The sequence below is a fragment of the Ochlerotatus camptorhynchus genome, unplaced genomic scaffold (genome assembly GCF_037179485.1).
Source record: "Ochlerotatus camptorhynchus isolate MF236.1 unplaced genomic scaffold, CSIRO-AGI_Acam_v1.1 ptg000192l, whole genome shotgun sequence".
Classification (NCBI taxonomy): Eukaryota; Metazoa; Arthropoda; class Insecta; order Diptera; family Culicidae; genus Ochlerotatus; species Ochlerotatus camptorhynchus.
The window spans coordinates 4,366,221-4,392,251 of record NW_027040682.1 but is presented as its reverse complement, the minus strand read 5'-3'; the positions used below and the strand labels follow the sequence as shown (position 1 = coordinate 4,392,251).

General features: G+C 38.9%; 1 protein-coding gene and 1 non-coding gene across 2 annotated transcripts in view; both read left to right on the top strand.

The window, feature by feature from the left end:
- The first annotated feature begins 6,280 nt into the window (after positions 1–6,280).
- On the top strand, positions 6,281–6,362 carry TRNAS-CGA (transfer RNA serine (anticodon CGA)). The gene has a single exon. It is a non-coding gene; the product is annotated as a tRNA-Ser (tRNA).
- A 1,253-nt stretch (positions 6,363–7,615) lies between these two features.
- Positions 7,616–26,031, top strand: part of LOC135702377 (beta-glucuronidase) — a 76,382-nt gene continuing 57,966 nt past the window's right edge. The window contains exon 1 of the mRNA XM_065223408.1: positions 7,616–7,749. Coding sequence (XP_065079480.1) covers positions 7,668–7,749 — 82 coding nt within the window. The 5' untranslated portion in view covers positions 7,616–7,667. The remainder of the gene's footprint in view (positions 7,750–26,031) is intronic.

The window sequence follows — 26,031 nt, the reverse complement described above, 5'->3', positions numbered from 1 at the left end:
TTAGTGTGATAATTTATTAGCTAGAGAATGATCTTTTAGAAGAGAGTAGGTGGATAGTTCCGTTAGAGTACGGCAGTATGAAAATTGAATAGAAGTTGAAAATGAGCGTCACACTAAAGCTTCATGTTAGCATTTCCAACCAACTCTGAAAATCGCTAACTTTGCGTATGAAGTAACATAAAAACACTTTGAATGTAACAACTCAAGGCGGGAGTAGCCGTCAACAATGCTGATGATGGTACAGCACGCAACAACCACCCTACTGCTTTCTCTCTGAGATGATCACGTTGGTCATGACGAGAGGAGCAACACAATAGTTGGGTAAAGAAGAATTGCATTATAACACACACCATCGATTGAAAATGCTCTCGCAACGTGGGGCTTTAGGTAGTGATGAAAACGTCGCTAGAACTATTCCACAGCCGCAGTCAGTTTATGAGCAAAAGAGGGACACACATTTTTTTTTTTTTCGAAGAACTGTGAAGTCCGACCGCAACGCGGTCCGCAAGAAAATAGTTTCCCTAGAAGCGCTTCAATTTAGAGAAAAGGAAGAAAGTGCTGAGTGGTTGCGATGATGCGCGTTGGTGTAGGGTGGTAACACAGGAGTGGAACTTCGTATCAGAAAGTGGCTCCACTTGTCATTTGCAAACACTAACGCACCTAGCGGTAGAAGGCATCTTCTGCCTGCAGTTAAGATAGGCAGCATCCTATGATAGTGTGAGTGCACATAGAAAGCCCGTGTGGAACGCTACCACAATACATCGCTTGTTGAGCAGAAAAACGAAGCACCTTTTGATTTACCGATTTGTTTGCACTTCCCCTTCTGTTCTGTGGTGGTAACCTCCAACTAGGTCGGCCAAATGTTGTAAAGGATCTTGATCGGATTTACCGGGAAATACCGATTGGAGCTGATGACCATTAAGGACAGGTAAGTAGTTGGTCCATCAAGGTAAGATAAATTAATAAACATATAAAGTATCCGTTCGATTTTGGCAACACGTCCTCAGTATATTTAAACTGCTTGTGCTCTGCAGTTATATTATTAAATTCTGTTTAATAATTTTCTTAGATTTTCAGTAAAATTGTGGAGCTTTAAACGTCACCTGCAGGCCTGTTCTGCGAGTAGTATGGCTCTCTGTCGCTAGTAGGGTGACGGTGGTCGCCTCGTGTGAGGTGACTCTTCATTTGATTGCACGGAGAGTCACCCCACTAGTGCGTGACTTTTGTTGACTCATTGGTGGTGGAGATTCGCACGACTCGCGGAATAGGTCAGATGATAAGATTTGCATTTATTAAAGATTTTGAAAGGCTAAGAAGTCAAAATTGTGTTGACAAAATCTAACGGGTAATGCCGATATAACTATATATATATATATATATATATATATATATATATACACACATTAAATGCAAAGGGGAGGGATGGGACCACCAGGGCACCGGCTTGAAGCGATTTGGATGGGGAGAGTGGAATTGCCAACTCCCTGTCATTAACATTTCGTGAATTGACGGCGGGCTCTTCTCCCCACTCATTGGGACGTTCCCTCGTATGATGGCTTGTTCTACATCGGGTTGTAGGATTTTATCATTGGAAGGCGATTCTCCTGACCCCGCGGATTGCGTGTAAGTGTATCTGCTTACGGGTCCGCCCCTCCGTTTTTGGCCCTTCTTACAATGGTAAATTGAATACAACCAGGTATCGCTTACTTCGCGTATGAAGTAATATAAAAACACTTTGAATGGAAGATAGTTTGATACTTTACCACAGTGAAGGACATAAATATGAAAGTTGTAAACAGATATGTAAACAAGAGTATATAATGGTGTAGGTGATACAAAATTGATTGATGGCAAGTAATCAATGATACACATGTATTGAATCTGTTTCTTCAGTTTCTTCAGTTTTTTGCTCTAAGAAAGTTAGGTTGGACGAGTTTTCCACTCCCATCATCAAGGTACCAGGTGGTAACCAGGGTAGTTGATCGATAGCTTGATGATGTCATTTCGTTATTGTTTGCAATGGGAAATTCTCATAGCATGCGTTGACGATGAGATGTTGTCGAGTTGTTGATTAGCAACCATCGTGGTAGCTCACCGATTACCTGTCGATCCGCCAAATATGGAAAGACGTCTGCATTGAATTGTCTCATATAATAATATTCCGCCCACTATATCACAAGAAATTGCGAGTAATTGATCTATGCTTCTATGATCTATGCTTCTTTCTATTGTTTTTATACTTTTCAATAATCTGCCTACGTTTCTTTTTCTTTGTTTTCCATTTTATCTTTATTCTCTTTTTATTGTTCTATTTTCTTTTGTTTTGTTTGTTTAGATATAACTAATACTAATACCTCTTTGTTTCCTCTCTAATGTTTCGTCTCTAATTTGTCTGCTATATCCCACCATCACGACGAGAGATGAGCTACCGGTTTTAGAGCAAATTGTAAACAAACTCAGTCGCTGTCCCATACAAAAATCCAACAGGGCTGAATCATGAATTTGACACATTAGAACACCTATATGTAGTCACCTTGCTTGTAACTGTGCTGATTGTATTTCTTGTGTGTTTTTGGGTGTCGGAGGGTGTTTGTTCATGTCAACCGAGCTGTCAAAACATCAATCGAAAAATTATGCTTGCTGGCACCCTAAAATCCATAATGCTGAAAATGACAGATCTCTCTGCGACTGCTTCGCTGACGTTATTTAATAAACCCAACCGGTGCTAGGATGATTCGAGGCTGAACTAATACCATAGAGGTAACTCCATAGAGGCAACTCTAAGACCACTGGGTCCCGAAGAAAATCATTATTATTTTTGGCTCACTCAGTACCAGAACAACGGTCCCAAGCAGTCCCAAGCTATTTCACTCACCCCTGCATGTTCTGCATGAATCCACACACCCCTGATCTGTCAAACTTTCATAGCGAATCAAAACAAACATAGTGTAGTAATAGAATTTCAACTAGAATAGGGTACGTTAATTGTTTGCTTGGGACCAATAGGCTACTAAAGTGGTGAGCCAATTTAAAATCGTTAGTTTCGTATTGATTGTTGGTAACTCTTAGACTAGAAGGTCCCTAAATAACGTGCTCAACTTTTTGGTTCAGCTCTGGTACTCTCTTCGGTCCCAAGCTAATCGATTCACCCCTCGAAACATAGGAAAATCCAATAACCCCTCATTTTATCTGTCAAACTTTCATGGCGAATCAAAACAAACATTGTGTAGTAGTAGAATTTCGACTAGAATGGGATACGTTAATCGTTTGCTTGGGACCAATAGGCTAGTCAAGTAGTGAGCCAATTTAAAATCGTTAGTTTCGTATTGATTGTTGCTAATACGGTCCGCAGCACCGGCTTCTGGAGTGAAACCAGAGCACGACCGTCAGCTAATATCACCGAATTGTTGTACATTTTCAGTGCCTCGTGGAGGAATCGGTTTCCCGGTGGGAAGAAACATAAGAAATGCTGTTGTAAGTACTACCAGGGACAGCCCTATGGGGTTGTACGCAATGGTGACGTACGACTACGTGGTCTTATATAATAAATGTTATTTGTTAACTGCAGCAGGAGCTTGTGTTTTATGTAGGAATAGGAATTTGAGCGGGGTTCTCTCTGTTTATACTCTTTAGTATTACTAAGATTGCCCTGAAAAAAACCTTTTGATATGAATTTTAGTTGGGACATGTTCAGAAATTTAACTCTTTTGAAAAATGCGAAAAGAGCCGATGGTAGTTCAGACTTAAAGGCTTTGGAAGATGATTATGATGTGTAGGCAGCTGGATCAGCAAACCGGACCGGACAATCCCATATTCTTCGGTTCAATGGTTGAGCACTCGCAAGAGTCTCGGCCAATGTGCTACTGTACAGGGGTTGAACAGGTGTCTGCGACAGGTTGGAAGGCCGCAGAATATCAGTGTGAACCCAACTAAAGCTCCTCCCCTTTTAAGTATTTCTCGTTAAACTCTTTCTCTCAACAAGTTGGTAATCTTAGCCTTTAGCAGAAAGACGCTTAACACTTTTTTCGGCGAATTTATGATCCTGTTTCACGTCATGGTTCTTCTCTATGCCTGTTCAGATAAATTGGGTTCTTTAATTTTTAAAAATGTATCGGTTTTTCAACATCATCTGAAAGAGCTTCGTTTTCTGAGTACAGCGATATTTTTTTTCGAAAACATACATTTTCATCTCGATTTTTAAATCAATATATAAAGCAAAACAATAACTTCACTGTTTGACACTAAACTAACAGACTGACAGCTCGCTCCCATGCAAAGTTCCACCGAGTGGCCCTAAGGTGGTAATTTTTGCAAATGCAATCGTACTTATTTAAAATAGTTCCTGTGTACCAAAATTGATGAAATTTTTGATTTGGGTTCTATTTTTAATGCAGATTACGAATATGCATTTACCTCAATACCCTTAAAGAACCCAATTAGTACTTTTATTTATGTTCTCTACTGCGCTAAATCAAACGAGTAGAAATAAGAAGGAATGTCGGTCACGCGCTCGAATAATTAAAAATTTGATAAACATTTAATCGAATAGCTAGAAAAATCTTTACGATTAGTCGTTAATCGAATAATTGCAAAAGTTCAATCCCTAGAAAATAGTGTAATTTCACGTTTTTTTTATGGTCCTTCGAAAATGTCGAACAGCAAAATTGCATCCAGCAAGTATAACCCATGAACCAAAAGCGCTGCGATGCTAATTAAAAAAAATCAAAATAGGGTTAACTACCCCATTTCCGGCCTATCGTCAGCAAGTCCTCGCCAACTGGAAACAAAAGTGGAATGATGGTGATCTGGGAAGATGGCTACATTCTATTATCCCACAGGTGTCGATTAAACCCTGGTTCAAAGGGTTGGATATGAGTCGTGATTTTATTCGTGTAATGTCCAGGCTCATGTCCATTCACTGTTCATTAAACGCCTACCTCTTCCGTATTACGCTTGTCGACAGCAACTTGTGTACCTGTGGAAACGGTTATCACGACATCGAGCATGTTGTTTGGTCCTGCTCCTTGCATCATGAGGCGAGATCCTTCTGTGTGATTCCCTTAGGTTTCGAGGAAAACAACCCTTTAAGCCAATTAGAGACGTCTTGGCTTGCCGTGATATCGTCTTTATGAAGCTTATTTACGACTTTCTTAAAGCTGTTGATGTATGTGTTTAATGTTTTGTGTTTTAGTCATCCTTTACGTTTAAGTTTTAAATTAGTTCAATTGTCCTCCCTCCAAATGATCAATAAATGTAATCCCTAATCTCGAGTAAGCCGCGAGTAATCGGCCCCCGTTCTATTAACATTAGTTGTAAGAAATGATATTAATGTAAAAAATATTCGGCTCCGCAAAGCTAAAGCATTTGAGCCTTGACAAATAAATGGATTATAGAAAAAAAAAACACAGCTTCTTGACGCCAAACTCAGCCTACGGATTCAAAACTCGGCCTAACGCGTTGAAACGCCATTGAAACGCCAATGAATTCACTTCGGCCTATCGGATGAAGATACAAATTGATTCGGTCGGAGCGCTTCTTTTGTTTTTGGGAATAATGGGTGCAAACCTTCACACCACGCGTTCTCATTGTCTTCGTTCGGTAGCTTATTAACTAAAGTATCGAACCAAACGCATAATTGACTTGTTAACTCTGAAATCATGGATTTATTTGAAGTTTTCTGCTCGATAGGCCCAAAATGGGCGATTAGGATGTTGTTTAACAACATTGTCACAAAACTGTCGAAAAACCTGTCAATTGTGCCCGTCAACCATGAAATCAATGAGTTTCAACATTATTGCTTTAAAAATGCCACATGAAGCTTAGCGGGGCGCTATGCCCCACTTTCCCCAATTCCTTTTGCGGTATCAATATGAGTTCGATCTGAAAATCCGATTTGTCGTCCAGCGCCTGGCCTGACAATTTCCGTAGATGGAAACTTGTTTGCATCAAGAACAATGATGTTCTTGAATTTGTGTCGACTTTCGGTTTCAATGCAGCTCTGTGTGCAGCATGCAGCAGAAGCTAGCCCTCTTGATGTTTTCACAGCTTGCTTTGTTTACCATATGGGATGAATACTGGGCTGCCGTTGCCAGGCAACACGCTCTCAAACATTAAACAGCAGCGAAGTTTGTGTAGAGTAAGTTCATTTTGATTGAACGCACACTAATGGTACGTATTTTTAGAGAATGAAGCACAAGCTTTGTCGCTAGTTGCGTTTGTAGAGATTAGTTATGTTAGGAGGAATTTTACTTGATTTGCTTTGAGTGCCACTAAACCACAAGCAGTCGTGGCCGAGTGGTTAAGGCGTCTGACTCGAAATCAGATTCCCTCTGGGAGCGTAGGTTCGAATCCTACCGGCTGCGAAATACTTTTTGCTTCGTTGAATCCCTTACGCGAGCAGTTATTCTGGCTGCCACAGTAGACTATTCATCAGTGCCATCTGTGATCGCTCTACTACATCGACTACATCACGCCATAAAGATTATTGTACGGTGTACTGTACACGGCCGTTCATTTACACTCAGAGAGAGAGAGAGAGTAACTTACTCAGATGTAAGAGAAAATGATATCTAATAATTTAATATCTAAAATCGCATACATTTTTTTTCGATATCTTTACCTACATTGTTTTCAAGATGAATAGAAATAAGTTCATGTTTTAGGATTAATTAAATATGTGTATAATAAATTATATTTCAAACCTCCTTCTCCCTTTCCCCATCCAAAAAATTGTAAATCTCCACTAACCTCGACACGACCGCGAGTAATCGGTTCAATTCCTTTAACTCTAGATTTAAGACATTATTCATGTATAATGCAAATGATAACTCGGCTCTGTAAAGTTTATTCGATTGAGCCTGTACAAATAAATTAATATAAAAAAAAAAAAATCTTTACCTACACACTGTTTCAATCCTACACGGTAAAAAAAAGTACAGCACATACCGTAACGTCGGTTAAGATATCGAAAAAAATACGGATAAAAGAAGAAAATTCTCATACGTTATAATTATCGGTAAACATGGATTACCAAAAATTAACGTTAAAAATTTCCTAATGTATCGTAGAAATAGCCTATTTGAAGTTTAAAGTAACGGTTTTTACCGGTAAAAAATTCCTATATATTTTTACCAATTATTTGAGGTGATCGTAGCTTCGAGTGTAGGCCTTTCAGCGCTCAGTGAGCTTGAACGGCCGTGCACTTTACGAAACGATTACCGATTTACCGATCGATAAAAATTATCGTTACTTTTTACTATAAATAGGCATATTTTTACTATAAATTAGAAAAAAATATTAACATAAATTTTTGATGATCTTTCATTACAGATAATTTAAGTATGTGCATTTTCTCCGAATATCAGCAATTTTTATCGATATCTAGGTTTTCTTTACCGACTTTGAGGTATGTGCATCTTAGCGTGTGTATTTGCTATGCATGCCATGGATTATAGCATCAACTTGTCAAGCAACCAGCTGACATCACCAACACAACGATAACGCGCCTACTAAAACGCAATCATTTCACACAAGTCACCTTTGCCGATTCACCGGTGCTAGTTTAGTATATCTATGATAGTTGCTGTCAGCGGTAAAAACAAGTTTAACCGCAGGGCGTTGCTTCCTTCAAGAGTGATAATGTGTAATCGTGCCATTCTCCAGGGTTAATGCTGGAAGTGATTGTGTCGCTACCATCGAACAGATGGTGGCCAAGTCAAGTGATCGCTGCGCTGGTGACGTACTTTAATGGTGAGTGATGGCGATAATTGAGTTGTAAAACAAAACAAAACCTGTTTCCGCACGGGATTCACAATCAACAGGAATGTAAACAAAACATGCAAACACCGTGACCGATCGGCACTCTGCCAGGATGCAGAATCCGATAACATAACAGAATATGTGTGTTGGCCGAGGGAGCACGGTGAGAGCGATTGTTTACACTCAGGCAGCTTGTGGTTGCTCCGCAGAGCTGGCTGCCCGAGCAAAGTAAAATAACAACCCGATATCATCTAGATAACAAGTCTTGTTATCCCAGATATCATTTTGTTTTCAGTTGTTATCGCATAACTTATTTAGCTATCAGCCTTGATCAATTTTGTTATCAGTTGTTATCATGAAAAATTCACTATACATTTATTAACGATGCAAGGTTAGTTCAAAACTTTAAATATTATTCGCATTGAAACAATAAAAAATAGTACTTTTAATCCCTATCATATTTCAGTTATAAGCGTAAGGCTTTGATATCAAAATGATAACATGATTTGAAATTTATGGAATAAATTTGTATGGCTAACAGAATTTGTTATCAAGATATTATCAATGATAACAAAATTAGTTATTTTTGTGATATCCAACGAGCAATTTTTTGTTACCATTTTTGTTATGTTGGCTGTTAATTCAACCATAATGATAACATATTCAGTTATCAAAAAGTGATAACCGGATAATAGAACTTGTTATCAATTTGATATTTTACTTTGCTCGGGTGCAGTCCAAGTGAAGAGGAGAGTGACTGTTCTTATTGCTTCTAAGCTGTCGCTTTAACAAGACTAATTTAAATCTTATTGAGGCAGCAATAACAAAGTGCCATCAGACGCGGCACAGGGGAATATGGGGTAAAATGCGTTGTTACAAAAAAAAACAGTACACACCAAATTTAAGTTTTCAATATCAGTTAAACAGATTGCTGGATCATGGTCAGCAATCAAATGCTTTACTGAAAAACAGCAAACGATATTTTTACCGAGAAATTCAGCTAACATAAACGATTGCTGGCCGCTCAGTTAAGAGCTGTCAAACTGATAGCATCACAGTCGCAAGTATTTTGCATTCGTACAAATCCGTCCACACCGCAGGAGGTAAAAAAAACTACAAATTATGTAGGTAAGGACACTGGATCGGACACTGATTATATTTAATAAATAATATATTGAAAACAGCCTGGCGATTTTGTCTTTATTATTTGTATATTTGTATCAACGATCTTTTACAGAAGCTAGAAGTCCCTACCCTAATAAAAATAACCATAAAAGAGAGCTTAACGACGTTTTCGGGGTATCATCCATACCATTTGTGGGATAGTTTACTCGTTCGGGATACAGTTCGTTTATGATATTTTTTTATTAGGGTAGTGAAAACAATTTCGATTTACTGAGTTTAATAGTTTAATCAGCAAAATGCTGCCAAATGTCTAAATTCTTTATTGCTTAAAATCAGTAAAGAAATATAGCTGCTGATTTGCTGATTTTTAGTAAAATATTTTCGTTTTGACAGAAGTTGGAATTGCTGGAAAATTCAGCAGCAATATTTTGCTGGAAAGTTTGCTGATCTTTCATCAAGTCTAAAATCAGCAAAATTTTGCTGATTTTCAGTGATTTAAATTTAGTGTGTATAAGGATTATACCACAGACACAATTAGACCACCGACAAACTGACATGACACTTAATTCTGACCTATGCCCGAAAATCGTAAACGGCCGATTTAAATGTTCAGTGATCCGAACTGTCAAAACCATAGGATTTTTTATCTAGATAAAAATAATTTGTCCAGAATAGATCACACACGAACCAATTCATAACTTATGCATGCGGGTTCATGGCTTAGCTAAATATTTCCCGCGAACACGGAGCCAGATGTCAGTAGTGTGCTTTGGTCAGAAAATTTATTGTTTTTTCTATGGTCATTCATGTTGGTTTGTCGGTGATTAGACTGCCGGTATTCTCATAGCAGTCTCATGTCCTGTGAAGTTCCTATCTACATGTAGTATGATCATGCAAGAGTCGAATAGTTTGCTTATTTATCAATAAGCATTTCTAAGGCCAGGAAAAAAATAATCCTAACTAAAAAACACGAAAAAGTGCTTCTACACGTCAAACTTAAGTTTTCAAACTCAGCTTTACTGACAGCAAAACACGTGTTTTACCGAAAAATACAACTAATATAAATGGTTTGCTCGACACCCAGTAAAGCAGCGTTGCCAGATTGTTTTTAAGCTTATCGGCATTTATTATTATAATTAATATAATATTTTTGTCGTTTTTGAAGGTGAAAATTAAAACTATTGGACTAAGAACAGAACATTTACTTTCCAGGAGAGTTCGGAAGAAATTTCCAGAGGATGATGAATTAGCTTCTGAAGGATGCCGAAAAACATCCAGATAGAGAATAAAGCGGTTCTTCTGGAGGAAGTTTGAGGAAAGTTCTTTAAAAACTCGGGAAAACATCCGGGGAACTTCCAAGAAAAATATTGAGAAATTTTGGAAAAAAAATCGGATGACACATTCAAAGGAAGCCAACAAAATTTTGGAAATTGGAAGCAAATTCCAGGAGTAGCCATTTCTAGGGGAAGCCATCCAAGCTGGTGCGAGTATTCTATTTGACAATTGATCATTTTGTCAAGCTTCTGCATACATGTTCCATAAGATGTCACAGCTGTTGTTTGCGGTGACATCTATCGGAAACTAGACACAATCTGTCTTCTTATAATTGTTCACAGAGGACACACCGTTCAAAAAATTCATGTATTTTTCTGCGAGATATAATAGCGCAATAAAATTAACGCTAGATTTGACATAAATTTACGCGATATTTCATGTAAATTTAAGCGCAATATCGCATACATTAGCAATATTGTATGCAAGCTTGTAAACGATTTCGCTGTTTATGCCAAGTATAGCACAAAATAAAACGAAGGGAAATTTTACGTGATAGTTAAAATTCAGAATTTTTTTCTGTGCACTGCAGTGCAAAATATGTCTGGACCTCTATATATGCATTTAGATTATTATTCGAAGTCCCTCCTTTTTTACACATTCTGCACACAAAATAGCTCACCCCTCACAGAATTTCCCGCCGAATTTTATGTATGGGGCGGGGCATAAAGTATCTTTTGCGCAGAATATGTAAAAAAGGAGGGACTTCAAATGATAAAGCAAATGCATGTATAGAGATACCAGACATATTTTGTAGTGTCAGGTACTCTATTTTGTAATCTGTGAAAGGGAAATCACAAATCGAGTGTCAACAAAATACATGGCATGTTGAGAGATTGAGCTCGTGAGAGAGAATTTCTCTCTCAAATTTGAATTTTTTTGGCTCTCTGGGGACTGGTAGTAAAGCAGGTAAAATTGTATGAGGAAAAATCATTTTTATTTTATTGTTGCTTGTTAAGCATTAATTTCCGGGAAAAAAGTGAACGACAAAGCCCCTGACTAATTTCTTTATGTTGTCGTTCACTTTTTTTGACTTGAATATGCACCGAAAGCGAATTATTCCCACTTCTCTCAATTTCTATATGGGGATTTTTATCACCTACCAGCGGAACAGCGCCATCTCTGTGGAAAATATTCGAACAAAATGATTAATTACTTGCTTTAACTTGAAAGCTCAACTAGATAGATTTATAAAGCTGAAACTTGACGAAGCATCACAGCAACGAAAAGCATTATTTCCTTTATTGAACGTCGGTGTCTGTTCCACCGACCTCAGCTGGGATTGAACCTAGACCCATTGGGGTGAGAAAGCAGTCACGCTTACCACTACACCACCGGGGCTGGCAAAAATTAAATTTACTCTTGATGCAGTAATATTTTGTTGAAAATAACTGTAAAATCAGTTAGAAGCTGTCATTTATTCTTATGCTGCAACTTCAGAGAAAAAAAAGTAAAAATTTACTGAAGATTCAGTAAAGTGTTGTCATTGTGACGGAATATCAAATAGCTGGAAGCATCAGCAGCATTATTTTGCTAGAAGGTTTGCTGATCTTTCATCAAGTCCAAAATCAGCAAAACTTTGCAAATTTTCAGCTATTGTTTTTTTTTTATTTGTCATGGCTCAATTGTACTAACTTGGCGGTGCCGTAATTCAACGTACACTAACAAGAATTCTTATGACCTAAAGTTACTAGAACGGAATACCAATGCCGCCTTGAAACGAGGCAACAAGTTGCTTTATTCAGAAAATGTGAAAATTAATGTTAACTCAAAAATCGCATTAAAAGCTTGGAAAAGTTTACTATCGTGGTTCCCAGGCGATAATCTAACCGTTTTTAATCTGAACACGTTTTCATTTGAACTCCGTTAATCTGCACGATCTGCAAACTAATGTCGTTTTCGTTTTTGCGGTGTAGCACTGGTGTAGTGTAAGCAGGAATAAGCGCGAGTCTTTGAGATCTCAACTCAACATCATTTGCTTGTAAACAAAGGTGCATCCTATAGCTACACCCTAAAATATTTCGGTGTAGCTACACCGCAAAAACGAAAACGACATAAAAATTGCTCAAACGTCATTCAGCACATGGAATACAGTATTATCAACAATCAATACGAAACTAACGATTTTAAATTGGCTCACTACTTGACTAGCCTATTGGTCCCAAGCAAACGATTAACGTATCCCATTCTAGTCGAAATTCTAGTACTACGCAATGTTTGTTTTGATTCGCTAAGAAAGTTTGACAGATAATATGAGGGGTTATTGGTTTTTCCTATGTTTCGAGGGGTGAATCGATTAGCTTGGGACCGAAGAGAGTACCAGAGCTGAGCCAAAAAGTTGAGCACGTTATTTCGGGACCTTCTTGTCTTAGAGTTACCTCTATGGTATTATTTTACGAGCCGTTTCTTATTCACCTTATGAACGAACTTTGACACGAGGCTGCGCACGCTATAGCGATTTTCACCCTCCCCTATTTTCCACATGCTCCAATGTGAGGATTATTTTATCTATTGATGGTTTGTTTCATGGTGGGCCTTTCCACACCAGTTTCCCCATTGGCAAAGATGACTCGACATTCTCCTGCCTACCAAGACTACGACCGGGATGGACAGTGACCGTTGAACTTCTTGCTTCTAGTAGTGCGGTTGTAATTCTGTGGGCGTTCGGAAATACTCAATTTGCATCAATTACGCACGTTGACGCGGTTGTAAAACCAGAACCATGCGTCCCCACCGCTTGAAATTGGGCTAAAATTGGGGAACCTCAATCCAGAACTCGTTCACATTGTGGCAACCGTCCATTGCGAAAACATTTGTTTACACACTTTTTTTTTGTCATAACACTCATAACCTGCAACCGGGACGGGATGACACCACCGTTCACATTGTTCGGGTTTTTGTTTACGCACGCTTCGTTCGTTATCTTCACCGGTCGGCCGCAACCGTCGTCGGTCGTCGCTACCGCATTGTGTTCCATCATTTCACTATCACCGTAATGTTTACACCCATACGCATATGGCCAGTTTTTGCAATCCCATCCCTTCAGTAACTCCTGCGTTGTCTGTCGCTCGGAGTCAACCCGTTCTGATTTCCGCGGCGCTGAGTCGAATCAAACGAATAAGTTGCCGTCTTGTAGTGCTCAACTACTGCAGTCAGTGCTGTCCCGATCCCTCTGAACCCCCCGCATTATTTTGCCACTTGCTAATTTCTTCAACTCTTGAAGTTTATGTTCACTGACTCACACAACGCCAGCGAGAGGGTTATCGTTCTTCACTCGGCAAACGTCACCGGCGTGAGTCGGATGCACAGCAGCATTTCTTGCACTAAGAGCTCTACCTCCATGCATCAACGGCCATATAAAAGTACTAGTTCTTGATCGTGATCGCGGGAGTTGGGCTGTGAACTTCGGAAGGATTGCTCGGTTCTCAGTGCGGGTTGAAGCAAGTGATCGATTCAGGACTTTGGTGACCGGTTTTTGAGTGTGTATGTTTTGAAAGACTAGTTCCGGAAGTGTTACGAAGATATGGCGATTCATCGAAGGAGATGTCCAGGAACGGGTAATTTGCACCCTTGTTTTTTAGGTTATTCATAATAACGGTATTATTTCTGGAAGTGTGTCACCAAAGGTGGTTCGGCAAAGTAGGACACGCTTGCTTTAAGTGCGGGAGAATGTTCACTATGGCATGGGATGTTGTCAGATGATTTGCGAAATAACTGAGAAATTGATCACCACTTCATGTTGTTTATGAAGCTCGTTAAGCATGTTAAACAGTATTTATAGAAGCTGAATTAAATCAATAACAATGTTTAGCTATGTTCTGAAACTGATGAATCAATTAATCCCATTGTTGTTAACGGTGTCTTACGACAATCCCTAAGTAACCGTTTCTGTGAATGTTTGTAATTTCTTATCAGCTCGCAAATTCATCGATAGTCGAACACAAATTGTAGATCTTTGTTTCGGAGCGTTTGGCTTTCATCCATACATAAACAAACGTCAGGAATGAGAGAGTTGATTAGCATCAGCGTTGGCGAGAGCGTTGGTTAATATCAGTGTGATAACTATGGAATTGCGGCGTTTTTTTGGCACATGATCTGTTGTTAAGAAACTGGAATTGGTTTGAAAAGTTTTTTTTTTTGTTCAAAGTTGGAATTATACAAATGGATGTTCTGTAATAAATCATAACTACACCGGCATGCATCTTATTTACTTGTTCATAAATGCAGAATAATCAACACAAATAGTTCATGGTCTTCTTAACGTTTTTCTACACAACATGTTTCAGAGTTCTTACACCGACAAACCGACATGAAACTTATACTTAACTTTTGCTCGAAAATATAGAATGACTGATTCAAATGCGCAGCGATTCGATCTGTCAAAAAGCATATATATATTTTTTTATCTAGATAAACAAAATTGTCCGGAATAGATCAGACACGAGCCAACTCATACATTTTGAAAGCAGGTTCGTGACGCCTAGTATTGTCGCGCTTATGTAAAATTCTCATTTGGTGACGGTCGAAGTGCGATGCAACCCCGCCCATAAGTGTGTAACTTTGATAGTCTTTTATGGCAGCGGCTTGAGGAGCGAATCCTGGATAAAGAGCCGCCGTGTGTTAAATCAATGGGCGTAAACAGAAAACAGATGGTATAATCCCTTTTTGAGAAATTATCTTGCCACACACAATATACAGATCGAAGCGAAGTGATCTGACACCTCCGGTGAAGTGAAAATCTAACTAAATCTCTCGAAACGTCAAGCTGTTCTTTTCATGCGTGAAAAAAGTAAACGTAAGCGAAAATGATGCAATTCACAACATCCGATTTCGCTGGATCGAATCTGTTTACAGTTCCAAGCGAAGCAAAATATTTGCGAATTACGTGTTTCACGCAGGTGAACAATGTAGTATTTTGCATGAGACAGAAGTCAGTAGTGTGTTTTGAGCAGATATTTCATGATGATTTCTATGGTTATTCATGTCGGTTTAACGGTAGTTCTTATACGACCTGATACAGGTCAGACCTTGACTGTGGCGAATTGTTCATTGAAGGTTAGGAAAACTCTTGTAAACTCCATGCCTTTATATTTCACTAACATTATGTAATCAGCTCAGCTGCTAGAGTGTACAGAAAGAATCCCGTAAAAAAAAGAACCGTAGAGGGACAATGAAATGTATTGTAACCATACAATAGAGTTTATTGTTTATTGTTTATCAGTCAACAGGTAAAATGACACTTGTTCTACAACTAAATACAAAACTAACGAATAACATAAATTAACATAAAACTCGTTTAAAACTACGCTTATTTGTTTCTCGTGACACGTTGAAATCATACACATAATAACACCGGTTGAATACACGGGACATGCTTCGCAAAGGTTCGTGTAAGCCATAATTAGTTCTTGCCGGAGGGATGGTGATAAACGAGTGCAACCGAAGATTGCGACAACGTGTGTTGATGTCAAAGAAATTAAGAAGCGTAGGACCAGATATGGGAATTGTCGCGTTTGTCATTGACGCACGACAAGATACATTACAAAAATGGTCATCCTGGAAAATTCTCGTTAAACAATAATTTCTTGTCGCACGACAAGATCACCATGACAAAATCAAGAATCCATCCAGTCGCGACTATCTATTCTAGTCATATGTCACTCATTCTGTTCCCTGAGACAACAGTCTATAGGTTGTTTAAAAAGGAGGATCACGACAAGAAACCATCCATTCTAAAACGGAGGTTAGATTTTAAAAAAGTCCGGAAATAATGTTAATTTCCTTCAATATTGGTAGGGGAATTTACGTATTCTCGGCAACCTAAGCAGCGACCTTCTTTCTATAGTCTTTTTCTCTATGGAACGCACACATATGCAGTATTGGTTTGTTTACCATATTTTGCTATCAGCTGCTCTAACAATTTCAGTCGAAAGAATTGTCAAAAACTGTTTTGAAACGCTTTTACAAAGCTCCAATCTTCTTTAGTGAGAGCGAGTATTGTCGGCAACCAGTTTTTCTTCGGCAACCGTTCCATTTGAACTGCATGTAAATCTGCTGTTCTATTATCGGCAACTCGAAATCAGCTACAATTTGTAGTGCGTGTGTTGCATTTCAAGAAAACCTTGCTGGATTGCTTTTTCTCAGTGGTAAATAGTCAAATTGAAGCTGAAAGCATAAAGAATCGTTTGCATGCATTCAGCGAAGTTTTTTCGTAAGAAAATCCAGTGAAAATAGTGTTTCAATTTGGGTTGCCGAAAATAGTCTGTCATGCCGAAGCCGTCATTTCCCCTATTTCCTATTTCAGAAAAAAGTGGGAAATACTGCCAAATACACTTCAATATGTATATTTTTTGAATCGGGATGACGTATCAAGACCGAAAATCGATATCCAGCGCCATCTTGAAATCCAAGATGGTGGCTTCCGATTTCAGAAAAAGTGGGAAATACTGCCAAATACACGCCAATATGGGTATTTCCGGAATCGGGATGACGTCTAGAGACCAAAAATCGATATCCAGCGCCATCTTAAATCCAATATGGCGGCTTCCAATTTCAGAAAAAGTGGGAAATACTGCCAAATACACTTCAATATAGGTATTTCCGGAATCGGGATGACGTCTTGAGACCGAAAATCGATGTCCGACGCCATTGTTTAATCTACATGGTGGCTCTCAGATTCTGAAAAACTGTCATATACTCTACAATATGTATGGGACGGGTTCGACGAAAATATATGTCTGACACTATTTTGTAATGCAATATGGCGGCTCTCAGATTCAGAAAAACTATCAAATTTGGGTATTTTCGGAACAAGTACTACGCGTACATCCCGAAAATCGAGGTCTGACGCCAGTTTTGAATCCAAGATGGTGGCAAGTGGCTTCAGAAAAAACTGTCAAATACCCTATAATATGGATATTTTCGGAACTGGGTCGACGTGTTCATCCCAAAAATTGATGTCTGACGCCATTTTGGAATCCAAGATGGCGGCCGTTGTTTTCTGAAAAGCTGTCAAATTCTACGATATGGATATTTTTGGTACAGGGCGCGTGTATGATGCCGAAAATCGATGTCCGATACCATTTTTGATATCCAAGATGGTGGCTCTCAGATTCGGAAAAACTGCCTAATACCCTAAATCATGGGTATTTTCGGAACAAAACTACAATTTATGTCCAACATCATTTTGTAATGCAAGATGGCGGCCATTGACTTTAGAAAAACTGTCAAATACCCAATAATATAGATTTTTGAGATGACATGTAGATGCCGAATATCAAGGTCCGATACCATTTTTAAATCCCGGATGGCGGCTTCCGGTTTCAGAAAAAAAGATATAAAAACAGTCAAATCTCGCGTAACATTTGAAAAGGGCCTATCCTCGTTGATCGATTCTCTTCATCGATTTTCTCTTTGGTTTACCACGGAAACATTAACGAATTTCTCGCTAAGCTCGCAGCACAGTTCGACAGAAGATGATGTTAGCTTCAGCCTGAAACAACACACTCAATGGAAAATTCATTTACAGTCGGGTTATTCGCGAAAGAGAAAAATGATGAGGAGAATCGATCAACAATGATAGTCCCTGTGTGTTGCGTGAGAAATAACCTTCAATATGAGTAATGCGCGAGAAATAACCTTCAATATGAGTATTTTTGGAAAACGAATGATGTCTAGATAATTACATCTAGAAATAGAAAATGAGTGACCTGAAATCCAAAATGGCAGTTACAGGATACAGGAAAAGTTGGAAATACTGTCAAATACACATGATTGTGGGTATTTTGGGATTCGCGGTGGTAACTACGGATTAGCAACTACTGTCCGATGCCATAATGAATTCCAAGATGGCAGCTTCTGGTTGCAGATAAACTGGATAGTAATGTTAAATACCCCCCCAATATGGGTATATTTTGAATGGGGACGATATTTAGAGGCTCAAAATCGATGTCCGACTGTCAAAAACCCTTCACTAGACGGAAAATTGATGACTGACGCCATTTCAGCATTCCAATTTTCGGCATCTGTACGTCGTCTTTGAGCCAAAAATATCCCTTGCAGAAGATCCTCAACAAAGCACGCTTTTGCCACGTTGCGTCTTGCTTCTAGTAAGTCCAGATTTATAAGTAGACAACGGCTTTCATAACTGGGCAGGTTGAATGGATCTCTCCACCTAAGATGACGTAGAGCGAACCGGACGAATTTTCGCTGAACAGCTTCGATGCGTTGAGTTTCATTCTGGTAATAAGGAGACCAGACGATAGACGAATACTCCAAGATAGGGCGCACAATTGAGCAGTATAAAGCTTTTAGGCAGTAAACGTCCTTGAACTTTTTTGCAAAGCGAAATAAAAATCCTAGTTGCGATGAGGCTTTAGACACAACATACGCGACGTGATCCTTGAAGGTTAATTTTGTATCAACCAGAATCCCCAGGTCCTTGACTGTCGAATCACGTTGTAGATTCACGCCTCTCAAAGCATAGCTAAAATGGAAGAGTGGGCCATGGAAGCTAAAATGGAAGAGTGCGGCCAAATGAAATAACCGAATATTTGGACACGTTCAGCGACATTAGATTAATATGGACCATTCCGTTGGTCATCGTAGAGGGCAGTCCGGATTCCATCCGTTGGTAATTGACGTAACGCCAAAAACTTCTGGGATTTGTCTTGAAGCGCCTTTGCAGATAGTCCTGATATGCGTTGTACAAACGATTATTAAGTTGGTTGTATTCAGTGCTCGCCGCCATATATCTCGTTCTCGTGGAGTCCGTTCGATACTTGCTATGTCGTCTGAGAGCTGCCCGCTTCACAGTCTTAAGATGCTTGAGGTCAGCATTTGACCAGGCTGGCTTAGCCGGCTCGTGTCTAGACTTCACGGGAACGAACTGATCGATGGCATACCACAGGATACCAGATATGGTCGACGCAGCGAGGTTGGCATCACAATTTTGAAGCACCTCGTCCAAATTGACATGTGCGAGGATCTCGTTCATGCTGTTGAAGTCAGCCTTTCTGAAATCATAGGCGATGCTTTCAGAGGTATCTTGAAAGCGTTGCTGTGGATGTTGCGATGCTAAGTTACAATTGAGTAGCAATTTTTCCCAGAAAGATCTTATTTTTGAGCCAAAAAAAAATCAACTGCAACTGCTCACAGAACAAGTTCTTCCAGCAAATACGCATCGCAATTTGCCGGAACGTATCACTATTGGTGGTCAGCTCCAACCGATATTATCCTCGGATCAAATCCCGATCAAGAATTTTCCGGCTGCTTTGATGTCGACATCAGCTTTAATCAACAGGAGTCCAAGCAAACATTTTGCAGATTATCCAAACAGGAACGGGATTAAAAGTTAAACCAGAGTTGGTGCTTACCACCATAAGAGATGCAATGTGAGTGGCCATTACTTTTTAATAATGACATTCATAAACACCAGTTGAAGAATTTATCTATCCAGGGTGTCCTCAAGGGTTTTTCTTTTCATGGGAAAAAATATCCTGGAAATCTTAGAGGATTTTCATATTCTATTAATATCACATTAATAAGAAGAATGCACACGTCAAACAAATTACTCTGGAATTGAAAACATTTTATAATGCAATCAATTCAACTCTTTCTCTGTTGATATCGTTTACTCGTAGAACTTAATAATTTCGGAGCGTAGCCCTAATAAAAATGTTATGGTTAATTTGCTTAACGACGTGTTTGGGGTATCATCAAAATCATTTGTGTAATAGTTATCGTTTGTTAATAGTATTTTTTGTAAGTGAGTTCTTACGACAAACTACTTAATAATAGCGAAGAATACAAATCAAGAAGACTGGCAACTCTGCCAAAAATCAGGAGACAGCAACGGCAACGCCTCTTCTGAGCAAAAGTGGAACCTGTGTATGATGGTGTGTGTTAATTCACGATTGCATTCACACACATAGGAAGAAATAAATAGCTGTCAATTATTGGTTTTGTTGTGATTTTCGTTAAAGTGAAACGTTTCTTTCTTTGCTTTATGCTGACAACAAGTAAAATTCCAGCTGCAATTGAACAAATGCGTAAATAAAATTGTTTTGAAAATTAAAACTATGGCAATGATGCCATTCACAATGATGGTGAGACCTTTCTCGATCATTAATTTGCTATCTCAGAATTATCTTCCACTTTTCCTTAGCCCTTTAGTGATGCATTTATGGGCATTCGAATGGTGCATTAGTAAAATGCATGCCCGTTCCGCACGGCTTTGGCACCTGACCACAGCGGGGGGAGTTAAGTTGTGACGCTCGGCAACTTGGCACAGTACTCGCTGACCATTTGAATGTCTCTGGACAATCCGAAACTTTTGTTATCATTCTCTGGAAGGGGTCGGTCTATTCCGAGAATTGTTAAAGCATACAGAGGCTCACTATCCGGTGGTTTCATGTTCTGACAACATCTAAAATGGAAATATATGCTTTATCAATACGTACCGTTTGGGATTGTAGTCCTTCAACCTTTCATTATCATTTTCTCCAACATTAGATCCTGATACGCCTTCCGTTGGATCGTGATGTACGTATCGGATTTTTCTTCTTTTTGAATCCTTGAATTTTCAGCAGCTTCCGAATTACGGTAGTTCACTCAATGGTGGTGGAAGCTGTCAATTCCTTATTATTGATTGCTTCCAACAGGCAAAATAAACAATACTTTGCTTCCTCGTTCACAAGTAATAGCTACTTTCACTAGGTATCGATCCGAGTTTCAATCCTCTACTTGATCCACCGTGACAAGTTTTTCGGTTTGAAGTTGGAAAACCACCGGCTTGGTGGGATTAGGATACAAATTGCCGTTAAATTTTGTAGAGCAAAACAAAAACAACAACGAGTACCGCGTAATGATTATTCGTTTCGGTGACATTAGGTCACACACACAGTCACTGTTAATGAGCAGTCACACTAACACTTGTGCTTCAAAGTTCCACCTTTGATTGACAGAGGCGCTGTTATCAGTGATGTTTGACATTTGTATGGGAGAAGGGAACAGTTGCCAGTCTTCTTGATTTGTAGTCTTCGATAATAGACTAATAGCAATTTCTTAAGTCATCCTCCTTCATTCCACTCCACGCACTCAGAAATCTCCGCGTGTAAACAGGAATCCTTTGTGAAAATCAGTGAAACATCTGAAAGTCAATACAGGAATGCAGAAACTGCGTTGAATTCCAGACGCTTAGTTTGAAGAAAGAACTTTCACTAAAATTACCTGTTATAGGGCTCCTGACTTAGGTACGCAATCCGACACATCAAAAAAGCCACCTGAAAATGCTGACCGCTCAACCTGGGCTACTAAAAACAGCATCACTGCTAATCCACTAAACATCTGAAACTCAGTCCCCAAATAAAAATCGTTATAAATTCGAAATATTTTAATCGAATGAACCCAAACAACTAAATAATTACCAGAAGCAAAAAATAACACGTTTGATGCATTTGCTGACTTATAGTACGTTCAGACTACAGAGTTTTAACATGTTATAGCGCTATCTTGATGGTGGTTTCTGTGTTGCAATTATTTGACAACCGTTATAACATGTTATAACTCTCTAGTCTGGACAGCGTTTTACAGACCGTTCCGATAATTATAAATACACTAACGATGCACCGTCATTTCAAACTGCGTGAAATATTTCACAAAATTCTGGCTGATGTTTACATCCTACACGGTAAGAAAAAAGTACCCAACAGTTAGTTCTTTACACTCATCTCGGCACTATAGTGCAGGAACCCAAAAGTAGGTAAAGCGGATCAAAGTAGTTTTCATTTACTTGTGTGCAATTGGTATGGAATTTTCCACTAGCTTTCTACCCAAAAGTAAGTTAGTTGTACCCAAAAGTAGGTAAATATGATTATGCTCAACGTTGGGTTCCCACACTTCACTACCCCTGTTGGGTGGTTTTGCTCCTCAATTTTTGACAACATTAGAAGGAGAAAAGGCGACAAACTAGTCAAAAGTAGGTAAAAATGAACTGGTCGTTGGGTACTTTTTTCTTACCGTGTATGAAAGATCATCCGAGGCTGTCATAGCCGAACGAACAACATTCATGAATAAGAACGAGCTGTCATGTTCTGCACAAGACGGCAACGTTGCATGTCGTATGACAGCTTCACTGTGGGCTGTCGCTTATAGCTCAATCTCAAGGCTGTCGTAGGAAAAAGAAAGCGACAGCCTTTGGAATGCTGTCATGAGGCGGTACTTTTGGTATACAAAGCTACCCGCTTTATCAAAGATACCCCGTTTTATGGTAATGAACTTCTTTACCGTATAATAACAGCTTTCCGGAGAATGACTTAAAATAGAGTACCGAGTTTTCCGTATTGGTTATGTTTTATTAGAGCAGTCACCAAACGAAATTCCAATATTGCTGATCTATCAGTAAAGAAAATTTATTTTGTCATCCTCCTCCATTCCATTTAAAATTCAATAAGTCCCCAAATCTTGAAAATTCTGTCTGCAAATTTTTTTTTTTATGTCCCCGATCTCGAAATGCATTTTCTGGGAAATCAGTTTTTTTAAATCATGGATTTAAAAAAATCGAAGATAAATTTTTACTAGGGAAAATGGCTCTAATGTTGGCCTATGGATCTAAGATTGGGCCTATCGCTAAAAATCTGCTATTTATTCATTTTATCTAGGTCATTGGGATGGTACTAATGGATATTTTTGGTCGCTATTGAAAATTTAGTCGATTGCTGAATTTATGTATGGGCCCAAATTAGGGGCATTTAGGCCGACATTACATCTATTTCCCCTGCCTAATATTTGTGGCTCATGTTATTGGGCTACGTTCGATATAATGGCCATCGAAAAACTTCTTGTTTATGTAACTTGAAATATGTTAAGACTTGGAATATTTGGACTTTAAACTTGAACATTTGACCATAATTTTGAACTATCAAATAAAAAAACCTATTGCTGTTCGTTGCTAACAAAGCAACAGAGTCGGAAGCAAATGTTGTCCTGCCGAAGGCAAGCGCAATAATCAACCATCGCTTTGGTGATTCCCCTTTCGTTTTGCCTGACAGGTTTTGGAAAGCTTAGCTAACTTATTTACACTACTAATTGACTGAATTAATTCAACCCCTACAATGAAATTGAACTGAAGTCATCCCAGCAGTCAGCCGATGTGAATATAAGCTGTCAGTCGCTACCTTCCGAATCCGATGCTTGAAAAATTATTCGGGAAAATAATATATGGAGATATATTGATTTCAGAGGTGAAAGCTTGAGCGGAAATCAACCATGCTGGTATTCCATTACATCTTCTCGAGGTATTTTCATACACTTGGTAGGGCAATAAGGCAGCAGCGAATCATGGTGCAACTTGTGTGATTTTACGTTTCGCATGATGAGTTTTGGCTCCAGGCAGATTCTTGTCACTTCTCGGGGAATACCCAGAACAAGTGCATGTGTGACCATTCTGCTCTAGAGACTAAATGTTATTAAACATGATCTTCTTTTGGAGTCTGATATGATTTGATAGACTCAAATAAGATTCTGATCATATCCTCGATGGCACTCGGAACATCTTGGCTTTCCCAGTCTCTCTTTGAATGTAATTGTTCTAATGGTTGCCTTTTTTACCAGCTTTCTCTGTTTTGTGGCTCTCAGAGAGAGGCAACACGCATTGGCGTAGCTAATGGGGGTGCCAAGGGGTCAGGCCCCTTCCAGAATTATCTAGCCCCCCTCCCTTCAGAATATTTGGAATTTTTTTTTAGACTCCCCAGTATTTTTACAAGCTTGTCAAGTTCGAAGTTAATATTCAACAGCGGTTAATAAAATTGAACCACAAACAACGATTTTTGTCCCTTAAAGTTGACTACTTTTCTAATATTTTGGACTAGAAGAAACAATTTAGAAAAATTATATTATATCGATATTTAATCGATGGCATAATAAGACGTCTTCAGGCTCTACAAATTGGCCATGAGCCTAGGTATTTTCTTCAACTTCTGGAAACATCGTAAAACTTCAAGGACTTCAAAGAAGTTCAGGGATCATCATAGGAATTGAGGCAACTTAGTAGATATTCTAGGATAGATCTTCTGAAAAAAATCGTAGAAACAAGGAACTTGAAGAAGTTTTAAAAACTGTGTAGAAGTGGAAAATTTATTTAAGTTTAAGGAGCTTCGTAGAAGTTAAGGGAATATTATATTATTTCAGAGAAGCTCATTATTGATCGGGAACCTCTATATAATTTCATGGACTTGGAATAGTTGTGGAAATTACGTACAAATTCAAGAAATTTCGTTCCTGGAACATCGCGATAAACGTAGAATAGTAGAAAACATTTGTAAAAGAAATTTTTAAATAGTTCTGAAATTTTTTTTTGAATCTAAAAATAGCTCAATAAAGTTCTAAGAACTTAAGGGATCCTCGCTTCAGTTTAAGGAAAACTTAAAAAAAGCTCCATGAAATTCGATAGATTTCAGAAGTGCAAAGATGTTCAGAGATCTTCGTAGAATTAAGAGAGATGGAAAAATATGGGATTAGGAATAATTTCAGGCAACTTCGTAGAAATGAGGAAATTTTGCAAAATTTAAGGGAGTTTTGTAGATGTTCAGGAAACTTTGCATAAGTTATTGGATATTTTTTCATACATCATTCCTTGACAGCAGGAAATCCTCAAATGATCTCCATAATAACGAAGATATTGGTAAAATTCTCTGGATATTTTTCCAAGACTTCAGGTTGATCATGTTCTGAGGATCTCCAGCTGTTTAAACATTCAAATATTCTTACAAGACTGTAGGCTGTTCAGGGAGTATTCAAACGTTTTCCAGCTAATGGAATCCGGTATCTGAAATCTGATTTTTCATAATTTTTGTTAAATGTCAAGATTATTCGAACTTTTAAAATCTTAATTATTTTTTTTACTTTCTTATCTTGAAGAATTTTCAGGGCTGGTAGCCATCAATGCTGTCAAAAATAATGATTTCAGTGACCATGTTGAAGAAATAAGGCTTGTACTCGAAAAAAAATGCTCCATTTTTATTCGTGTTTAACTTTTTTATCCGTGGGTAAAAATTGATGAAAATCTGGGTATAACTAGTTTGGAATGAATTGTTTATATGTGCAAAATTTCATAACAATCGGTTCAGTGGTTATTGAGATGTCATCGAAACAAGAAGAATTTTGCGCGCCGTCATGGAAAATCCGACTGCGACCATGAGATGGATCGGAAGGCAACTGGGAATCACCCATACAACTGTGTCTCGGGTGATAAAATCGTTTAAGGAGTCCCAGACGACCGAGCGGCGGGCTGGAAGTGGAAGAAAATCGAAGACAGCTGACCCTGTGAAGGCCCGGAAGGTGTTGGATTATTTCAAGCGTAATCCGAACCTTTCGATTCGCGACGCGACTCTGAAGGCAAAGTGTTCCGCCTGGTTCGTTCAGCAAACCATGAAACGGGCTGGGCTTCGTGTATTCAAGGTCCGGAAGGCACCGAACCGGCGTGATCAACAAAACACGGCGGTCAAATCCCGCGCAAGGAAACTGTATCGAGAGTGGTTAACGAAACCGATGTGTGTGGTTATGGATGACGAAACCTACATCAAGGCAGACGCAAAGCAGATACCGGGGCTGGAGTTCTACGTTGCCAAATCACGGTTTGATGTTCCGGAAGACATAAGGAAGAAGAAAGTGGACAAATTCGCCAAAAAATACTTGCCAATGCGGTAAACTGAGTAAACCGTACATCATAATGGATACCATCAACAGCGAAATTTACCGCACCGAGTACCTCCAGAAGCGTCTGTTGCCCTTCCTGCGGTCCCGCGGAGGCGAGACATT